The sequence below is a fragment of the Macrotis lagotis genome, chromosome 1, assembly GCF_037893015.1.
Source record: "Macrotis lagotis isolate mMagLag1 chromosome 1, bilby.v1.9.chrom.fasta, whole genome shotgun sequence".
Lineage (NCBI taxonomy): Eukaryota > Metazoa > Chordata > Mammalia > Peramelemorphia > Peramelidae > Macrotis > Macrotis lagotis.
Genome location: NC_133658.1, coordinates 893,640,558 through 893,655,900, shown reverse-complemented (window position 1 = coordinate 893,655,900; position 15,343 = coordinate 893,640,558). Strand labels below are relative to the sequence as shown.

At 45.3% G+C, this 15,343-nt stretch overlaps 2 protein-coding genes and 1 long non-coding RNA gene across 3 annotated transcripts in view; 2 read left to right on the top strand and 1 right to left on the bottom strand.

Annotated features, from left to right (window-relative positions):
• Nucleotides 1-6,388, top strand: part of ARHGEF16 (Rho guanine nucleotide exchange factor 16) — a 78,294-nt gene extending 71,906 nt beyond the window's left edge. Inside the window, exons 13-15 of the mRNA XM_074218668.1 lie at nt 2,131-2,204; nt 4,910-5,011; nt 5,482-6,388. Of these exons, the coding sequence (XP_074074769.1) occupies nt 2,131-2,204; nt 4,910-5,011; nt 5,482-5,621 (316 nt within the window). The 3' untranslated portion in view covers nt 5,622-6,388. The remainder of the gene's footprint in view (nt 1-2,130; nt 2,205-4,909; nt 5,012-5,481) is intronic.
• A 633-nt stretch (nt 6,389-7,021) lies between these two features.
• Nucleotides 7,022-15,343, bottom strand: part of MEGF6 (multiple EGF like domains 6) — a 370,333-nt gene continuing 362,011 nt past the window's right edge. The window contains exons 36-38 of the mRNA XM_074218662.1: nt 14,284-14,412; nt 9,067-9,114; nt 7,022-8,122 (exon numbers count right to left, since the gene is read on the bottom strand). Coding sequence (XP_074074763.1) covers nt 8,058-8,122; nt 9,067-9,114; nt 14,284-14,412 — 242 coding nt within the window. The 3' untranslated portion in view covers nt 7,022-8,057. The remainder of the gene's footprint in view (nt 8,123-9,066; nt 9,115-14,283; nt 14,413-15,343) is intronic.
• Nucleotides 8,949-12,226, top strand: LOC141509262 (uncharacterized). Its single transcript, XR_012474623.1, has 3 exons — nt 8,949-9,147; nt 10,900-10,976; nt 11,938-12,226. It is a non-coding gene; the product is annotated as an uncharacterized LOC141509262 (long non-coding RNA).

The window sequence follows — 15,343 nt, the reverse complement described above, 5'->3', positions numbered from 1 at the left end:
TTTGTAATTCCATAATGTACTATAGCTTTTGTTTCTGCTATCAGAATTCTCTCCAAAACTGAAATCTTTTGAGAGACAAAAAAAAATAAAATAGAATTGTTGCTCTCAGAATTTCAGATCAAAAAACCAAAGTAGACATGTTAGACTTTGTTGAGATCATGAGGAAGAGGTGTCAAACTCAAATAGAAAGGGCAATATTGACTTAGGAAACCACAAATTAACATTATCTATATTCTATTTATTTGATTCAGTATCTCCCAGTCACATTTTAATGTAGTTTGGGCCACTCTAAGGGTCACATATAATGGGTAACATATTTGATGCCTCTGGTATAGGACACCCTCCAGGACCACTCTCTCAATGGACACCCACACTCACAGAACAACAGACCCTCCTTTCAGTGTTTTAGAGGAATCTCTGAGGGGATGCAGTATTCATACTATAGCTCATGAGCCCCTACTAGTGAACTTCCTATCAGCATTAGTAAGACAAACTTAATTAGTTTTTAGAGAGGCCATTTACTAAGATGGCAGAGTAAATACACCTGGTACTTTGGGGTTTAGTTGGTACATTTCCCCCAGAAGCCCACCCAGAAAAGTGGGCTTGAAATGTAGAATACAGGGGTCTTGAGTAACATATGCAGAGAACATATTTGACCAAGGGGTCAAATTTGACCCACAAGTTTTTGGTGAGTCCATGGACAGCTTTCTTCTCTCGTACTAAGGGTAGCTTCCATTAAAACTGCTTCCTTCTTTGGGTGATTATCCCTTTCAAATCTATCTTTATTCACGTTTGTTTTCAGTGTATCCCTCTCATTTTTGGGTGACTGGCTGTTTGCTGTCAACATATGTGTGTGTGTGTGTGTGTGTGTGTGTGTGTACATATATATATATGCTATTTCATGTAGTCTCTTTTCTTGTGATCTGGTCAATGGAAGTAGGAGGAAAAAGACATACACACCCATAAACACCCACATTTACACTACCTCTCCTCTCCTCCAAGAAGGCTTCCTTCTGGTCTTGGAGTCATTCACCACTGGACTGGTTTAATTCTAAGCTTCTTCCACTGTCCTGAAGGGTCACCATCCAATTTGGTCAACTCATTAGTTATCCCCACTTGAGTCTAATCCAAGGAAAGCTTATTTTGCAATGAAATAAAAGGAGATGTGATCTAGAAAAGACTCTTGGTTAGGACTGAGTTGGGCTCAGTGGCCTCTGGGGTCTCTTTCAGCTTGGACCCTGAGTACTACAAGTTTGACCATATTGGACACAGAAGAGTGATGTTGTGAAGGTATTGAAGCCCAAACATCATAACATAGGATTTAGAACTGGAAGAGACTTAGAGGTCTACTTGTACAACACTTACTTTACAGATAAGGAAACTGAGACCCAGGGAGGAGTCAGAGGAAGGAATTGAACCCAGGCTCTTGGACTATAGAACCAACCTTCTTCCCTTTGTTCCTTATTTCCTTGTCTTCACAATCATATTATTAAAATATAGCAAGGCCTCCATGCCAGTAATAAATCCCATGTATTTGAATTCAGTTATTCCAAGTATTTAAAGTTACAATTAAGTAAAATATGGTCATAGGTTCCTGCCCAGTGGAAGTATGCAGTATGAATTTGAATAATGTGACCATCGTGAGGGATTCGTCATTGGCAATACTCAGGCCCCAGCTATCATTCAAGTGATTCCAGAGTCCTCAGGTGCTCCAGTCCCACCTCCAGCCCAGAAGGGCTCCAGATCTGAGCACAAATTCTGTGACTCCGAAGCCAAATCTTTTTTAATGGGCTAGAATCCCAGTCCTGCTGTTTATTGTGTGGGTCGAGTGTCTGTATGACTGTCTCTTCTCTTTTCTCTCTTTGCATTTGTCTCTCTCCCTCTCTCCCCGCTTCCTCCTCTTTCTTTTCTCCCTCTTCCTCTACCCTTCGCTCTCTCTTCTCCCTGCCTGTCCCTCTCCTTCTCCCTTTTTCTCTAGTTCTTTGATCTCTCTCTCTCTCTCTCTCTCTCTCTCTCTCTCCCTTTCTCTTTCTCTTTCTCTTTCTCTTTCATAATCTGTAAGATGAAAAATGTTGGTCCCAATGCCCTAGCTGCTCCAGACTCTCATCTTGTTTTCTCTCATGTCCACAGGAGTGACCGGGCCCGGTGGATCACTGCCCTGGAGCGTAAGGAGAACCAGGCGCAAGGCCTAGCCAATAAAGAAAGTAAGACTCAGTAAAGGAAGGAAGGCTCAGGCTTGGGGAGAAAGAAAGGGAGGGAAGGGAGGAGGAAGCCAGGGGGCTGGGGGGGGGCTCACCCTCCTCCTCCTCGCAGCTGGAATACATAACTCTAGGCCTCTTGCTGATGGGAGCTTTCAGCAGGTGGGAGTTAGGGAGTGGAGGAGCTCAGATTCTTCTGAGATGAAACAGAGGACAGGATGCTTGTGTTGGAGCAAGAGTCTGGGGCTGACCACCTCGGGGCTGAGGGCCTGGCTCTGCCTGGAGCTGGAAGAGAAAGATTTCCCTTCCCCACCTTGCCACACCTCGGTTGGATTTGAGAACATCTGGCCCCGGCTCCCTGGAGAGAGCCCCAGCCTAACTGCTCAGATCTTGGGGTGTCAGTGTGTCTGTAAACACACCTGTTTGGGTCTTTGTGAATGGGGGGGTGCAGTACAGAACTGTGAGCTGGCATTTAACATTAACCACTCTCTTCTCCACATTATTCTGAGTTTGCTCCCTACCTGTCTCACCTCTCCTTTCTCTGGCTCTTCTGCTGAATCTCCATGTCACACCCACTACCTATGGGATCAAGGATCACCTCTAGGGGATCTACCCTTGGACCCACTTTGCTTTTCTGTCTAATCTCTCTCACTAGGTGAGGAAGGCAGAATGGAAGCAGCTCTAAGGAAACATGACATCTGTAAGTTTAAGAGTTCTCAGCCCCAGTTCTCACCACATGGACCGTTTGTGCCCAACCCGTGGTAGAGCATTCCCAGCTCATATTGATCTGATCCGCCAGTTGGACACACTGTCATTTGTCTCAAACATAGTGATGTCACTTAGGTCTTCTTTGATAATGATGGGAAAGAGCCAACCAAATTGGTGATCTTGCCTACTCCCATGAGGTTAGTTACCATCTTCCCCAAGAGAACGCCCCAGGCCAGTCACTTCTAGTCTTGAGTCCCAGTCCATCATCAGCTGCTGACCAGACCTTTCCAATTGGTCTCCAGGGGACCAAAGCAGGACTCTTTCCTCCACAGCTACCTCTCTTTCACCCACCCCTACTTCCTGCAAAGACTGCCATTTTCTAGTTACCTACATATACATGACCTCAGGGTCATCCTTAATTTCTCACTCTTCCTCACCCCAAGTACCCCTTCAGTTGTCCAATCTCTTGTACGTTTACCCTCCTATCCACTCACATCATTCCCACCCTAGTTCAGGCCCTCATTTCCCACCTGAACGATTATCTTCCATGCTAATTGGGAGCCATGCCATTTATCCTCAACCCAGATCTAAGACAAAGCAATTCTGACCATTCACCCCGGCTCAGTAAATTCCAACGATGCCCTATGACCTCGGGGATCAAAGCAAGACTCTTGTTTCCTTCTCAATGTTCTTAGGAATCTGGCCCCAACGGCCGTATCCAGCCTAATTATACAGCTGCCCTCTACGTCCACTATGGTCATGCCAAACTGGGCTTCTTAATGTACCTCCTCCAAGCCTGGAAGGCTCTCCCTCCTCACCTTCATTTATCAGACTCCTTAGCTTCCTTGAAGTTTCAGCTCAAACACCATCTTCCCCTCCGGGAGGCCTTGTCTAAGCCCCCAAGATAGTCTCATCCCCATTTTTGTGTATATTTATATATGTGTATATATCTGCCTCCGTGAATAAATAAGGGGCAGGGACTGTTTCCTTTTTGGTTTTTCCCCCATCCATCCACTCAGTACCCAGGTAATTATTAATAAGGGTTTATTGATTGAATGATTGATAGTATGAATATATATATGTGTATATATATATATATATATATACATATGCATGCCTATATCCCTCTTTTAAATCGGAGGGCTTTCATAGTCTCCGCTCTGTGTAAGGTTAGACAGGAGGCTTCTGTGAAGTGAGACACGGGACAAAGCAAGGAAAGGACCCCTAGGTTTGTGGGGATCCCAGCTCGTTCCTGCCCATCCCTAAGCCAGGAGACGCTCCCAGGGCGCCCTCTGCTGGCCTCCTAGTGTGAGGCACGTCCCAGAACTCGGTCCCTACTCCTCCAAGCAGTCAGGAGGCTCAGGGTTGCCCAGTAGGAGTAGAGGCAAGGAGATAGGTCCGATCTGAGCGAGACCGGCCCCATCAACATCACTTACAAGTGGGTGCATAAGGACCCCCCCCATTGGGACTAGAGCCCCCAAGGACTAGACTTTAGTTGCATCTTTTGTTCCAGGGCAGGGGTGAAGGGAGGGGGGGATGCCACCTCTCTTCTCTCCCATAGACCTAGGCAGTACAGGGGACAACAATAGCTATTGGTTGTCAAAAATCCTTTCTTCTGCAAAGTGAGGTTTTTTCCCTTCACTCCTTTTTCCTCTCCCTCCACCTCCATCCTCCTCAAACTCTTCCCTCCCCCATCCTCATCATCTTCCTTCCTTCCTCATTTCATCATCTTCTTCTTCTCCTTTATCTTTAGCTCCCTCTCCACATACTTACCCTCTTTGCTTCTCTCCTTCCTCTCTCTCTGTCTTTGCCATCTTTGTCCTCTCCACTCTCCACTTGGTCATCTCTTCCCCCTGCCTCCTTATCCTCTCCTCCCTCTCTCGCTGTTTCCAACTCCAGTTTTCTGGTAGCAGAGCTCCCTTCCAGAGGCTCAAGAAAGCCCCAGCCTCCTTCTTTTCTCTGTCGAAACTACCAGAGTGAAACGTCTTCATTCTTGCCTTCAGAGCTGCAGCAGGTGGAGATCACCAAGGCCTATTTAGCCAAACAGGCTGATGAGCTCACCCTCCAGCAGGCAGATGTGGTCCTGATCCAACAGCAAGAGGACGGTGAGTTTCTAATGGGCTAGCTTAGAAAAAACTGCACAGAATATTCCCCAGTCAAATAAAGTGTGCCCCCCTTTACACAGCGCACATCGTGGGACCAACACTGTCAATTGGATCCACATTAACTCCCTAGAGAAAGTTATTGCGCACATTTCTGTAGGGCTTTGCAGTTTATAAACTACTTTTCTTACCATAAACTTGTGAGATAGTAGAGTGTTATTGTCCCTGTTTTACAGATGGGGAAACCGAGCCTCAACAGCAAATTGACTTGCCTAAGGTTATTTTTGAAGTCACACTCAATTATTCTCTAATCCTCCTTAATAAGGAAGAACTCTAAATCCTCTCATCCATATAAGGAACATTTGGGAATGATACCAAGAGTAGACACATAGAGCCAGTGGCCTCCCCATTAGTCGCCTCTGCTCTGTCCAAACGAGCAGTAATGAACTCTTGTATCACTTTTTAAATAACAGGGTGGTTTTATGGAGAGCGACTTCGTGATGGGGAAGTTGGCTGGTTCCCCGAGGACTATGCTCGCGTCATCACTAGCCGAGAAGCAGTGGAGAGAAATGTGCGCCGGTTGGAACGACTTAGGGTGGAGACAGATGTGTAGGCGACTCATCAGAGCCTTCTCAAACTTTTCAAATTTCTCATCTGGGAGCAAGGATTTCGACAGACCGTGCATTCCCCATCAGAGTCCTCTTCTTGAGGGTTTGCAAATGATACCTGTGAAGCCTACAAAGCCTTGCCAGTCCAGCCTCTTTTCCTCAGGAATAGGAGAGAGCCCCTTCCCATTATTCTTTTCCCTGGACCAATCTTTGCTTCAAATTTTGGAAAACCTGGGTGTGTTTGGTCCCAAATTTGCCCCTCTTCTGTTGATTCCCCCACCCCGAACTCCAGGGTGCCCCAAATTTGAGATGAGGTGAGCCAAAAGGTGCCCCAATAGGTACATCCCATAGCAATGCACCTGCCTTCTTATCCAATCCCACCTGTCACACATTCAAGTGATGGCATTACAAAGGAAGTGCTTCATCCCTTCCATTTGAGATTGAGATAAGCAGGGAGTGGGTAATGCTGAATCCAAGAAAATGCTAGGAAGAGAATGTGGCTGGAAGATCGTAGACCATCTCTGCCCTTATTGAGGCTCCAACCCAGCCTTCCATTCAGATGCCACCTGCCCTGGCAATGATCTGCCTTTTGTCCCTCCTTCCCTTCACCTCTGAGTCCTATTAGTTTGCTTTGGGGCACAAAAGGACTTAAAAACCCCAGCGCTAGCCCTGAGGCTGAGGGACCAGGGAACAAGCACTGGACTCTATGTACATTGTTGTATATTGTGTTTTTCTGAAAAACATAAAACTCATTAAAATTATTTCATTAAAACCAGTTTCTTTCCTGCCTATAACCCCAAATCCTAAGGTTCCTGAAAACCTGAATCCATCCCCAAGTGTCTGGATTCCAAGGTTCTGGGCTCTGGAACCCCTGACCTACATCTCAAAGCTTAGAATGACCAGCGTTTTCTGATTCTGGGAGTCAACTCTAGACTTCTAAATCCAGGCAGCTATCGACCTTTTGATGATACAGTTAATCTTTCCATGACCTAAAACCATCCTGTCACCCCAGAATCTGGAGAGCTAGAACAATGAGCTACTGCCATCTTTGGTTCCTGGAGTCTAGAATCTTTGGGATCCCAGTTTGGGTCCAGAGTTATGCTTCTAAGTTCCTGAATCCCCCAGAGGTCCTAGATGCTAAGATGACTGTTTTCTCATCTGTAAATTGAAGGGTTTGGCCCAGATGGCCTCTGGAGACCCTTTGTGTTCTGGATCTATGATTGTTCGAACCAGAGAATCTTTGAGGTGGAGCCTCAGAGGTTACCAATGACCACCTTCATTTTATTGATGAAGGAATGGAGGCCTAAACAGGCAAAATAAATTCCCTGAGGTCATACAGATGGTAAATGGCAAATTTGGGATCAGAAGCCAGGTCTTCTGACTCCCAAGACCCCTACTCCCTCCCCTTAACCTCTAATTTCAAGGTTCTAGACTCAGAAGGATTTGACTTTTCCACCGACAAAAAATTCTCACATGAGAATCACACACAACAAAGCAGAAAGTTTCATTTCTTTAACTTAATGAGTTTAAACAGTGCTGGGCCCCCTTTGCCATGGAATGGGGGCCACGAAACTCTTTACAGTACACGTTGGTTGGCTGGTGGATATATAAAGGGAGGACACGTCAGGGGTGTCCACTCAACTGAAAACAGAACACTCAACCCCCTTCCTTAGGATGAAACAGGGGGACGCTTTTGGAATAAAAAGAAGCAAAGAGGCTACTGTCTGGAGCTGTATATGTCCCTTCCAGTGCCTCCCGGGAGCACCAGGGCTGCGTCCCCCCCACCCCTGGAACCTGACTTGGTACAGCTGCCCATAAATATCTTTACATAAATACATATTGGACTATATTTCCAGGTAAACAAGGAACCACCCCCAGAAAAAAAAGATAAGGTGGGACTGGGCGAGTCCAGTAGCCATCAGTCCCATGGGTTAGCACCAGGTGAAGCCTGTTGGGAGATTGCAAGGAAGAGGAGGAACAAATGCACCAAGCCCAGAGGCCGTCTCCTTGTTCTCCGAGCATCCTGGAATACCCTTTATGGGCTGTGGCCAGTGGGAAGTGATGGGTGTTCCTCAGAACACAATTGTTCCCAGTTGAGTCAGTGTCTTTGGGATTCTCCAGTCCATCAGCCCGACACAGGTTGCTTATGATGGACCTTTCCGTGGCCATCTCTCCTTGGCCTGAGCCTGAGAGGCTGTCAGTCCATCCTCAGACCTTTTGGTGGGGACTTGAGACCCCAGATGTGGCGAGTTATATAGCTGCCTCGGACCTCACCAGCTGCATCAGAGAGAACCCTGGTTCAAATGTGACGCTGGCTAAGATGGAACCAATCGACCGGTGGTATCCCGAGGACTTTTACTCACTTGCATACCGTAACACTGGAAAGATGGGCAGGGCTAGGGAAGGAAGGGTGGGTAGGAATAGAAGACAGAGGTTGGGGGCTAATGTTTTGCTGGCTGTGGGCTGAACCTGGGAGGTGATCTGTAGGATGAAGGATGTGACGCCACTATCAGAAGGAGAAAGGAAAGACAAAATGAGTCTGTGTAGTGACTGAGAAGCTTCTAGATGCTTAGTGCTGTGGGGAAGAAACAGAGGTAGATGAAAGTTCATTTCCTACCCACAGCTACTTAATCACAGTTAAAGCTAAGGGAATGACCCCAGTAAGATGGTGTCCAGTCAACGTTAGTGATTTTCTCTGCAGAAAATGTGTGTCAACAGTGGAACTAAAGAGCTTCCACTGTATGGGACTTTGGGCTGCGGGTGGCTAGAACATGAAAATGGTAGGTATAGATACTTGTAATTTGTGAATTGTGCAAGCACTACTAGCTAAGAGGATACGGTGAGGGTCTTGTGGCTAGAACGATGTCTCAACGAACCACACCTGATGCCACTTCCCCTTATTTTATTCACAGTAGCCTCGTCAGACACGGGGGTACAAGTATTTGATCAAATAGGGGTGCTATGAAGAATCCATCAGACTCAAAGATCAGATTTAGAGCCAGAAGGGACCTCAGAAGCCATGGTCTTCCCCTACATTTTATAGATGAGGAAAGAGAGGCTGAAGAAGATGGTGAACTGATAGGGCCAGTTCCAAGTATCTGAGTCTGGACTGAAACTTGGGTCTCCCCAACTCCAAGCTTTGCATCACCTAACTGCTGCTCAGTAGATATAAGGTTATTGAAGATATTATCTGGCTGAGGGACGTGCAGGATTGATTAAGGGAGGAGAGAAACCCCATCTCCAAAATGGGCTCAAGCTCCAAAGACACATTTTGTTTGCTTTATGACATCAGCCACTTTGGTTTTGGGACAGCAGAAACTTGGGGCCTGGTTCACTCTCAGATCTAAGTTTCCCCTCAGCCTCCCCCCAACCCTAAGCAGATGGACCCAGTGACTGGAGCATCTCGAGTTCATTTTGAGAATCACAGAGGTCCAAAGTCAATCCTCTTACCTGGGTCGAACACTTGGGACTTGCTGGCTGGGAGCTGCGGAGGACCACCTGGAAGATGACCACAACACAAAGAGAGGGATGGTAAGCTCTTGATACCTGAATCCCTAGCCTCTTCACAGGAGGAAGGGCCACTGTGCTCATCCCCACTCTGGGAAGACTGGTTTAAAAAGGGGTGAGGATGGTAGCTAGATGGATAGAGTATCAGCCCTGGAATCAGGAGGACCTGAGTTCAAATATGGCTTCAGACACTTAATAATTGCCTAGCTGTGTGACCTTGGGCAAGCCACTTCACCCCACTGCCCTTAAGTTTAAAATTTTTTTTAAAGGGATGAGGAAGGCAAGAATCAACCCCTAAACTGGCAAAGATCACAATACTACCAACTCTATCTGGATCATGGAGTTTTACCTTCATTGAAAAAACAATTCATATTCTCTCTCTCTCTCTCTCTCTCTCTCTCTCTCTCTCTCTCTCTCTCTCTCTCTCTCTCTCTCTCTCTCTCAGGTTTTTGCAAGGCAATGGGGATAAGCAGTTTGCCCAAGGCCACACAGCTAGGTCATTATTGAGTGTCTGATACTGGATTTGAACTCAGGTCCTCCTGACTCCAGAGCTGGTGCTCTATCCACTGCACCACCTAGCTGCCCCTTCCTCTCTTTTTTAACATCAAAATCTATTCACAGTGTGAGAGAATGGAAAGAATGATGAATCTGGAATCACAGGACTCAGATTCAAATTCTGAGTCTGCCATGTAATGCTTATGTGATCTTTGTGGGTCACATTCTTCAAAGGCTTGTTTCTTCACTAAATGAGGAGGTTGGATATAATGTCCCCTGGGGGTTCCTTCTGGTTCTCTATGATTTTATAATCCTATGATCCTTCTCCTTCCTTGTTTTCCTCATTTGTAACATGAGAGCTTGAACTGAGCGACCTCAGATTCTTTCTAGATTTAGATCCATGGCCAATAATCACTTATTCTTCTTTTAATGAACCCTAAGTCTAGCCTCAAGTTGTCTCCCCTGCCTAGAATCCTCTCCCTCCTCTTCTCTCCTCCTGGCTTCTTTCAAATCTTCTAAAAGCCCATGTACAGGAAGCCTTTCCCAGGCCTCCCAAATCTCAGTGACTGCCCTCTGTCATTAATTGTCTCTCTATCCTGGCTGTATCTCATTTGCCCCTGGTTGTTTACAAGCTGCCTCCCCTGGTAAACTGTGAGCATGGATAATTATTTAAAACTTTTTTGGGGGGGATCCTCAACACTGCATGGTGTCTATCATATGGTAGGTGCTTAATTGATTTTTGGCAATTTCACCACTATTTCCTTGTCAAAAATTGAGTAGGTTTGGGGCAGCTAGGTGGCACAGTGGCTGGAGCACCGGCCCTGGAATCAGGAGTCTCTGAGTTCAAATCCAGCCTCAGACACTTAATAATGACCTAGCTGTGTGGCCTTGGGCAAGCCACTTAACCCCATTGCCTTGCAAAAAACCATATTGACTAGGTTGGACAAGATGGGTTCTGAATTCCCTACAGTCCTAGATTTTATGATACTTAGAATTCTATCCAGGTACAGGAATTAGGGAAGAAAGAAGAGAAGGGAATAAGCATTCGTTATGCACCTACTATATACCAGCACATTGCTGCTACATTTACAAATACTCTGATTTGAGCTTTATAATAACCCTAGGATGTAGGTTTTGTTATTATTCCCACTTGACAGTTGAGGAAACTGAGGCAGGGAGATTTGACTTGACCAGTGCCTGAGGCTGAATTTAAACTCAGGCCTTTTCGATTCCAGGCCAAGTACTCTGTCCACTAAGCCATTAATACCTTCATTTATGCAGATAACAGCCCCTATGACTGAAGCAACTTAAGAGGATGATTTGTCCAGGGCCACATAGCTACAAAACCCCAGACAGAGGTGAGATTTGAACCCCAGTCCTCCTCGTCTCCATCACTTCATTTACTGTACTATACGGTCTCTGTATATGTCTGTGTGTTTCCCGTAAATTTACACACACACACACCTATACTTTGTGCTTACCTCACTCTTTAACCCCTTCGTTCCCTTTTCTCCAAACCCTGTGTCCCATTAAATCTATCAGCTGGGGGCATGATGGATAACCACTGGGCTTGGAGTCAGAAAGACCTGAATTCAAATCTGACCTCAGATCCTTCTTAGCTGTGTGACCCTGAACAAGTCACTTCATTTCTGACTCAGTTTTCTCAACTGTAAAATAATACAGAACCTTTCTCCCAGGGTGGTTGTGAGGGTCACATGAGAAAATAATTGCAAAGCACTCAGCACCCAGTGTGGTATTAATATAGAAGTCTATTATCATCATCATCATCATCATCATCATCATCATCATCATCATCATCATCATCATCATCATCATCATCATCATCATTATTGAGATGACATCCCTACTCAGAGGGGTAGATGTGTATTATTAGGATGCATATATATGCCACTTCACATGATATCATATACAAAATATCTAACTCACCGCATGACCAATAGCAAACTGGCATTTGGTAAACCTTCAGAAATGAAAGTGACCCTATTTCTGCATTTCTTTGCTGGGTGGCCAATAGATTATGGATGCAATGCCAAAGAGAACCAGTAGATGCCGCTGCCTTAACATACTGTTCGCATCAGTACCCAAAACCAGCCAACCATTCCAGTTTCCTCTTGCCTTCTAGGGTTGGGCTAGAGCCAGGGTTTTCCTTAATCTTTTTGGTGTCTGAGACCTTTAGGTGGATGCTGAAGCCTATGGGGCCATTGCACAGAAGCATGGATTTAAAGGCATAAAATAAAATAGGGTTAACAAAGGAATCCAATGATATTCAAATAAAGCTGTCATTCTTTCCTGTCCCAGTTCACAGACCTCCTGAAGTCCATCCATAGAACCCACTGGGAGTTGAAGAACCTTGGCTATAGGCTCCTAGACATAGAGGCTGGAAGGAACCTCAGAGACCTCTCAGTTCAACCCCCCTCACCTGCCGTTGGAGGAAACTGAGGCACCACAACAAACGTTTGTTAAACACCAGGTTAACAGCACCAAGTTATACAAATACAAGCAAAAAGACCAGTCCCTACCCTCAAAGAGCTTTCACCCTAATGGGGGAAGACAGTCCAATAAAAAGGTCTGAAAGATACCTGGAGATGAGGTGATTGGCCTGAGGAAACACAGGTAAGTAAGGGTTTGACTTTGAAGTCAGGTAGCTGCACCATGATGCATCCTCATAAGGCCAGGAGCTCATTGGTGGGTTGATAATATGTTAAATAGAAATGCCTGATCAATATGCTGCCCTCTATTTCAGTGGGGAGAGCTCTAGACTTTGGAGTTTGGAAGTCCAGAGTGCAAATATCACCCAGCTAGGACTATGTACTAACTGTGTGATCATAGACCAGGCTTTTTACCTCTCCTTCGAGACTCCCTTCCATCTCTTCTTTGTATCTTGGGTACCTATTAAGGTATATGTCTCCCTATTGGAATGTCAGCTACTTAGTTGGGGGAGGGTGGAGAAAAATATGCTTGTTAATTGGGAAAAAATATTTTTTCCAAAAAAAGGGAAGCTTCTTGAGGACAGAGATTGTTTTTACCTCTCCTATCCTTAGTCTTAGCCTACTGCCTAAAACACAGTAAATGATTGACTGAATTTTCCCAGATTCAGTTTCCTTGCCTGTTAAATGGGACTAATAATAGCACCTATTTCACCAAAGACTTCTTAAGATCAGGAGAAATATGTAAAATAATTTGCAAACCTTAAAATGGTATATAATGCCATTGTTGCCGTTATTTTTGTTATTATTTTTATTAACCACATGTGTATCAAATAGGGCTCCCTCAGTGCGCAGCCCAGCCTCGCCTTTCCTAGGTTCTTGAGTAAGGAAGGTCTCCTGCGTTTGAGGAAGTGAACCCCTGGGACCTGACCTGAGGAGGGAAATGGGATAGAACACTAGCAAATCCATCCACATGGCCATAAAATTCACATCTTGTCCAAATCAAAGCCCATCTGCTCTTGTGGGTATTGGTGGGATGATTTATAGCCTCCATAGGGGACATAGAACCCAATCCAGCTGTTTACAGTCTGGACTTGGGGCTGGGGAAAGGAGTGACTGGGGTTCCAGCTTCCACCCAAGGGCATCTCCAGCTGGGGCAAAGAAGGGCAAGCCCAAGAAAATGGAACAGGACTGTTAGGTATCATTGAAAGGATAGAAAGTCATAGTATGAAAGGCAAAACTGAATTTAGGAGACAGAGAATCTGCTATTTACAACTTTCCTGACACTGGGCAGATTCTACTCCTTAAGCCTCAGTTTCCTCATCTCTAAAATGCCATAGTTGGACTCCACCTCTCCAATCTCTTCCAGCTCTAAAGCTATGAATTTTAGACCCTTAATTTGCTGTTTAGGAGCCACGTGATCTGGGTTCTACATGTTTATGAAACAATGAATTCTGAGCAGGGAGAACTGATCCTAGCAAGCAATCATAGATTCAGATTAGGGGTCTTCAAGTCCAACCCACTTATTTTAGAGATGGGGAAGCTGAGGCATAGAGAGATTAAAATGATTCACCCAGAGTCATACAGAATTCAAATCCAGGAATCCCTAAGGTCCTGTTGTGTTATGTTCGGAACAATCCTATGACCCAGAGTCTGGAGCCCAGGGTTTGAATCCGTGCTAGTTATGTTAGTATTAGGATCGACAAAGTAGGAATAGTCCTTAGAGGCTCAGTGACTTTCACCAGAGCACACAAGTTGGCAGAGATGGGATTCGAACCCAGGTCTGTTTAAACAGCCCCCATGCCCCGGGCTGGAAATTGGAACACTTGGATACTAGACTCTGCCACCAGCCAGCTCTGTGATATTGGTGAAGTCCCTTCTCCTCTGCGCCTCGGCTTCTTCATGAATAAAATGATACTTAAAGACGGGACCATTCTACCATAACAATCAATCTCTCACTTCGTGTTGGTCTGGTGGAAAAATGAAGAATTTTAAGTAGGAACCTGCCTTAAAGCCTTCTTTTACTTCCCCCCGGGGAAGTCCTTCACCTCTCTAGGCCTCAGTTTCCTTATCTATAAAATGAGGCAATCAGACTAGGTGACTTCTGATGTCCCTTCCATCTTCAGATCTTTACCTCTCTAATCCCTGGAAGGCCAGAGCACCTGAAACAAAGTGAGGAGGACCCCTGTTTATGACCAAAACAATGAGATATACTCACCTTCTCGACACGTGGGCCCAATGTAACCTCCCATGCAGACACACTGGCCGTTGAGAGCATTGCACTGAGAACTGCCCTCACAGCCACAGCTCAGGGTGCAGCCAGGACCAAAATGATTTCCCCTGCATTCTGGGAAGGCAAGTACAGAAGGTACTCAGATCCCTGGGGCTTTGAAGCTCATTTTCTGCCTCTGTCAATAGTCTACTCTAAGAAGAAACCATATCTAGGAATTTTTGTACCAGGGGAAATTTGAACCAGGGCAGAGGTGAATGGAGAGGTACGTGGTGGGCACACACAAGTTACAAAGAAGGGACCACAGAAGAGAAGGAAGGCAAAAGATGATGTTGAGGAAATGGGCGATTGAAAAAGAGGATAGATCAATCACTTTGTGTGGAAGCAAAGGACTGGAAACAGAGGAAGGGAAAAAGCTGCAAGAACAGGATGGAATGTCCAATTTGGATACAAAGAAGCCTAGGAAGACTTGTATGAACTGAAGCAAAGGGAAGTAAGCAAAACCAGGGGGGGAAAAGACAACAGAAATGGGAAAACCATGAAACTATGAAATTGAATATTATGAAATTAAAAGGATAAAGCATGACACAGAAGAAATGCTGGCAGAAGACCCCTCTCCAGTTTTCTGGAAAAGGTGAGGGTCATAGGGGTAGGACCCTGAATATGTCAGGCTCTGTCACTAGGGAGATACATTTCACTCAATTTTTTTCTGTTAAAAAATTTGTTAATTTAAGGGATTGTTTTCTAGATGTGGGTTTGGATACCAAAATTTTCTATGAGATTTTTTTTAAAAAATGAGTCAGTCATGTGGTGAAAGTGAAGGGTAACCATTGGGTAATCTTCATGGTCACTGCTATCTTTTCACTGTCGAGGGAAATCAAAACAAGGAAGACATTGGGTGGACTTCCTTGTGGCAAAATTATGGGAGGACCTTGACAGGAATGGCATATGATGGGTAGATATGTGATTTGTAATGCTTCAAGGGACGATCACAGATTCAGCCAAGTATTCTTGTCTTCTTACCCCTCTGAGTACTAAGCTCTATCAT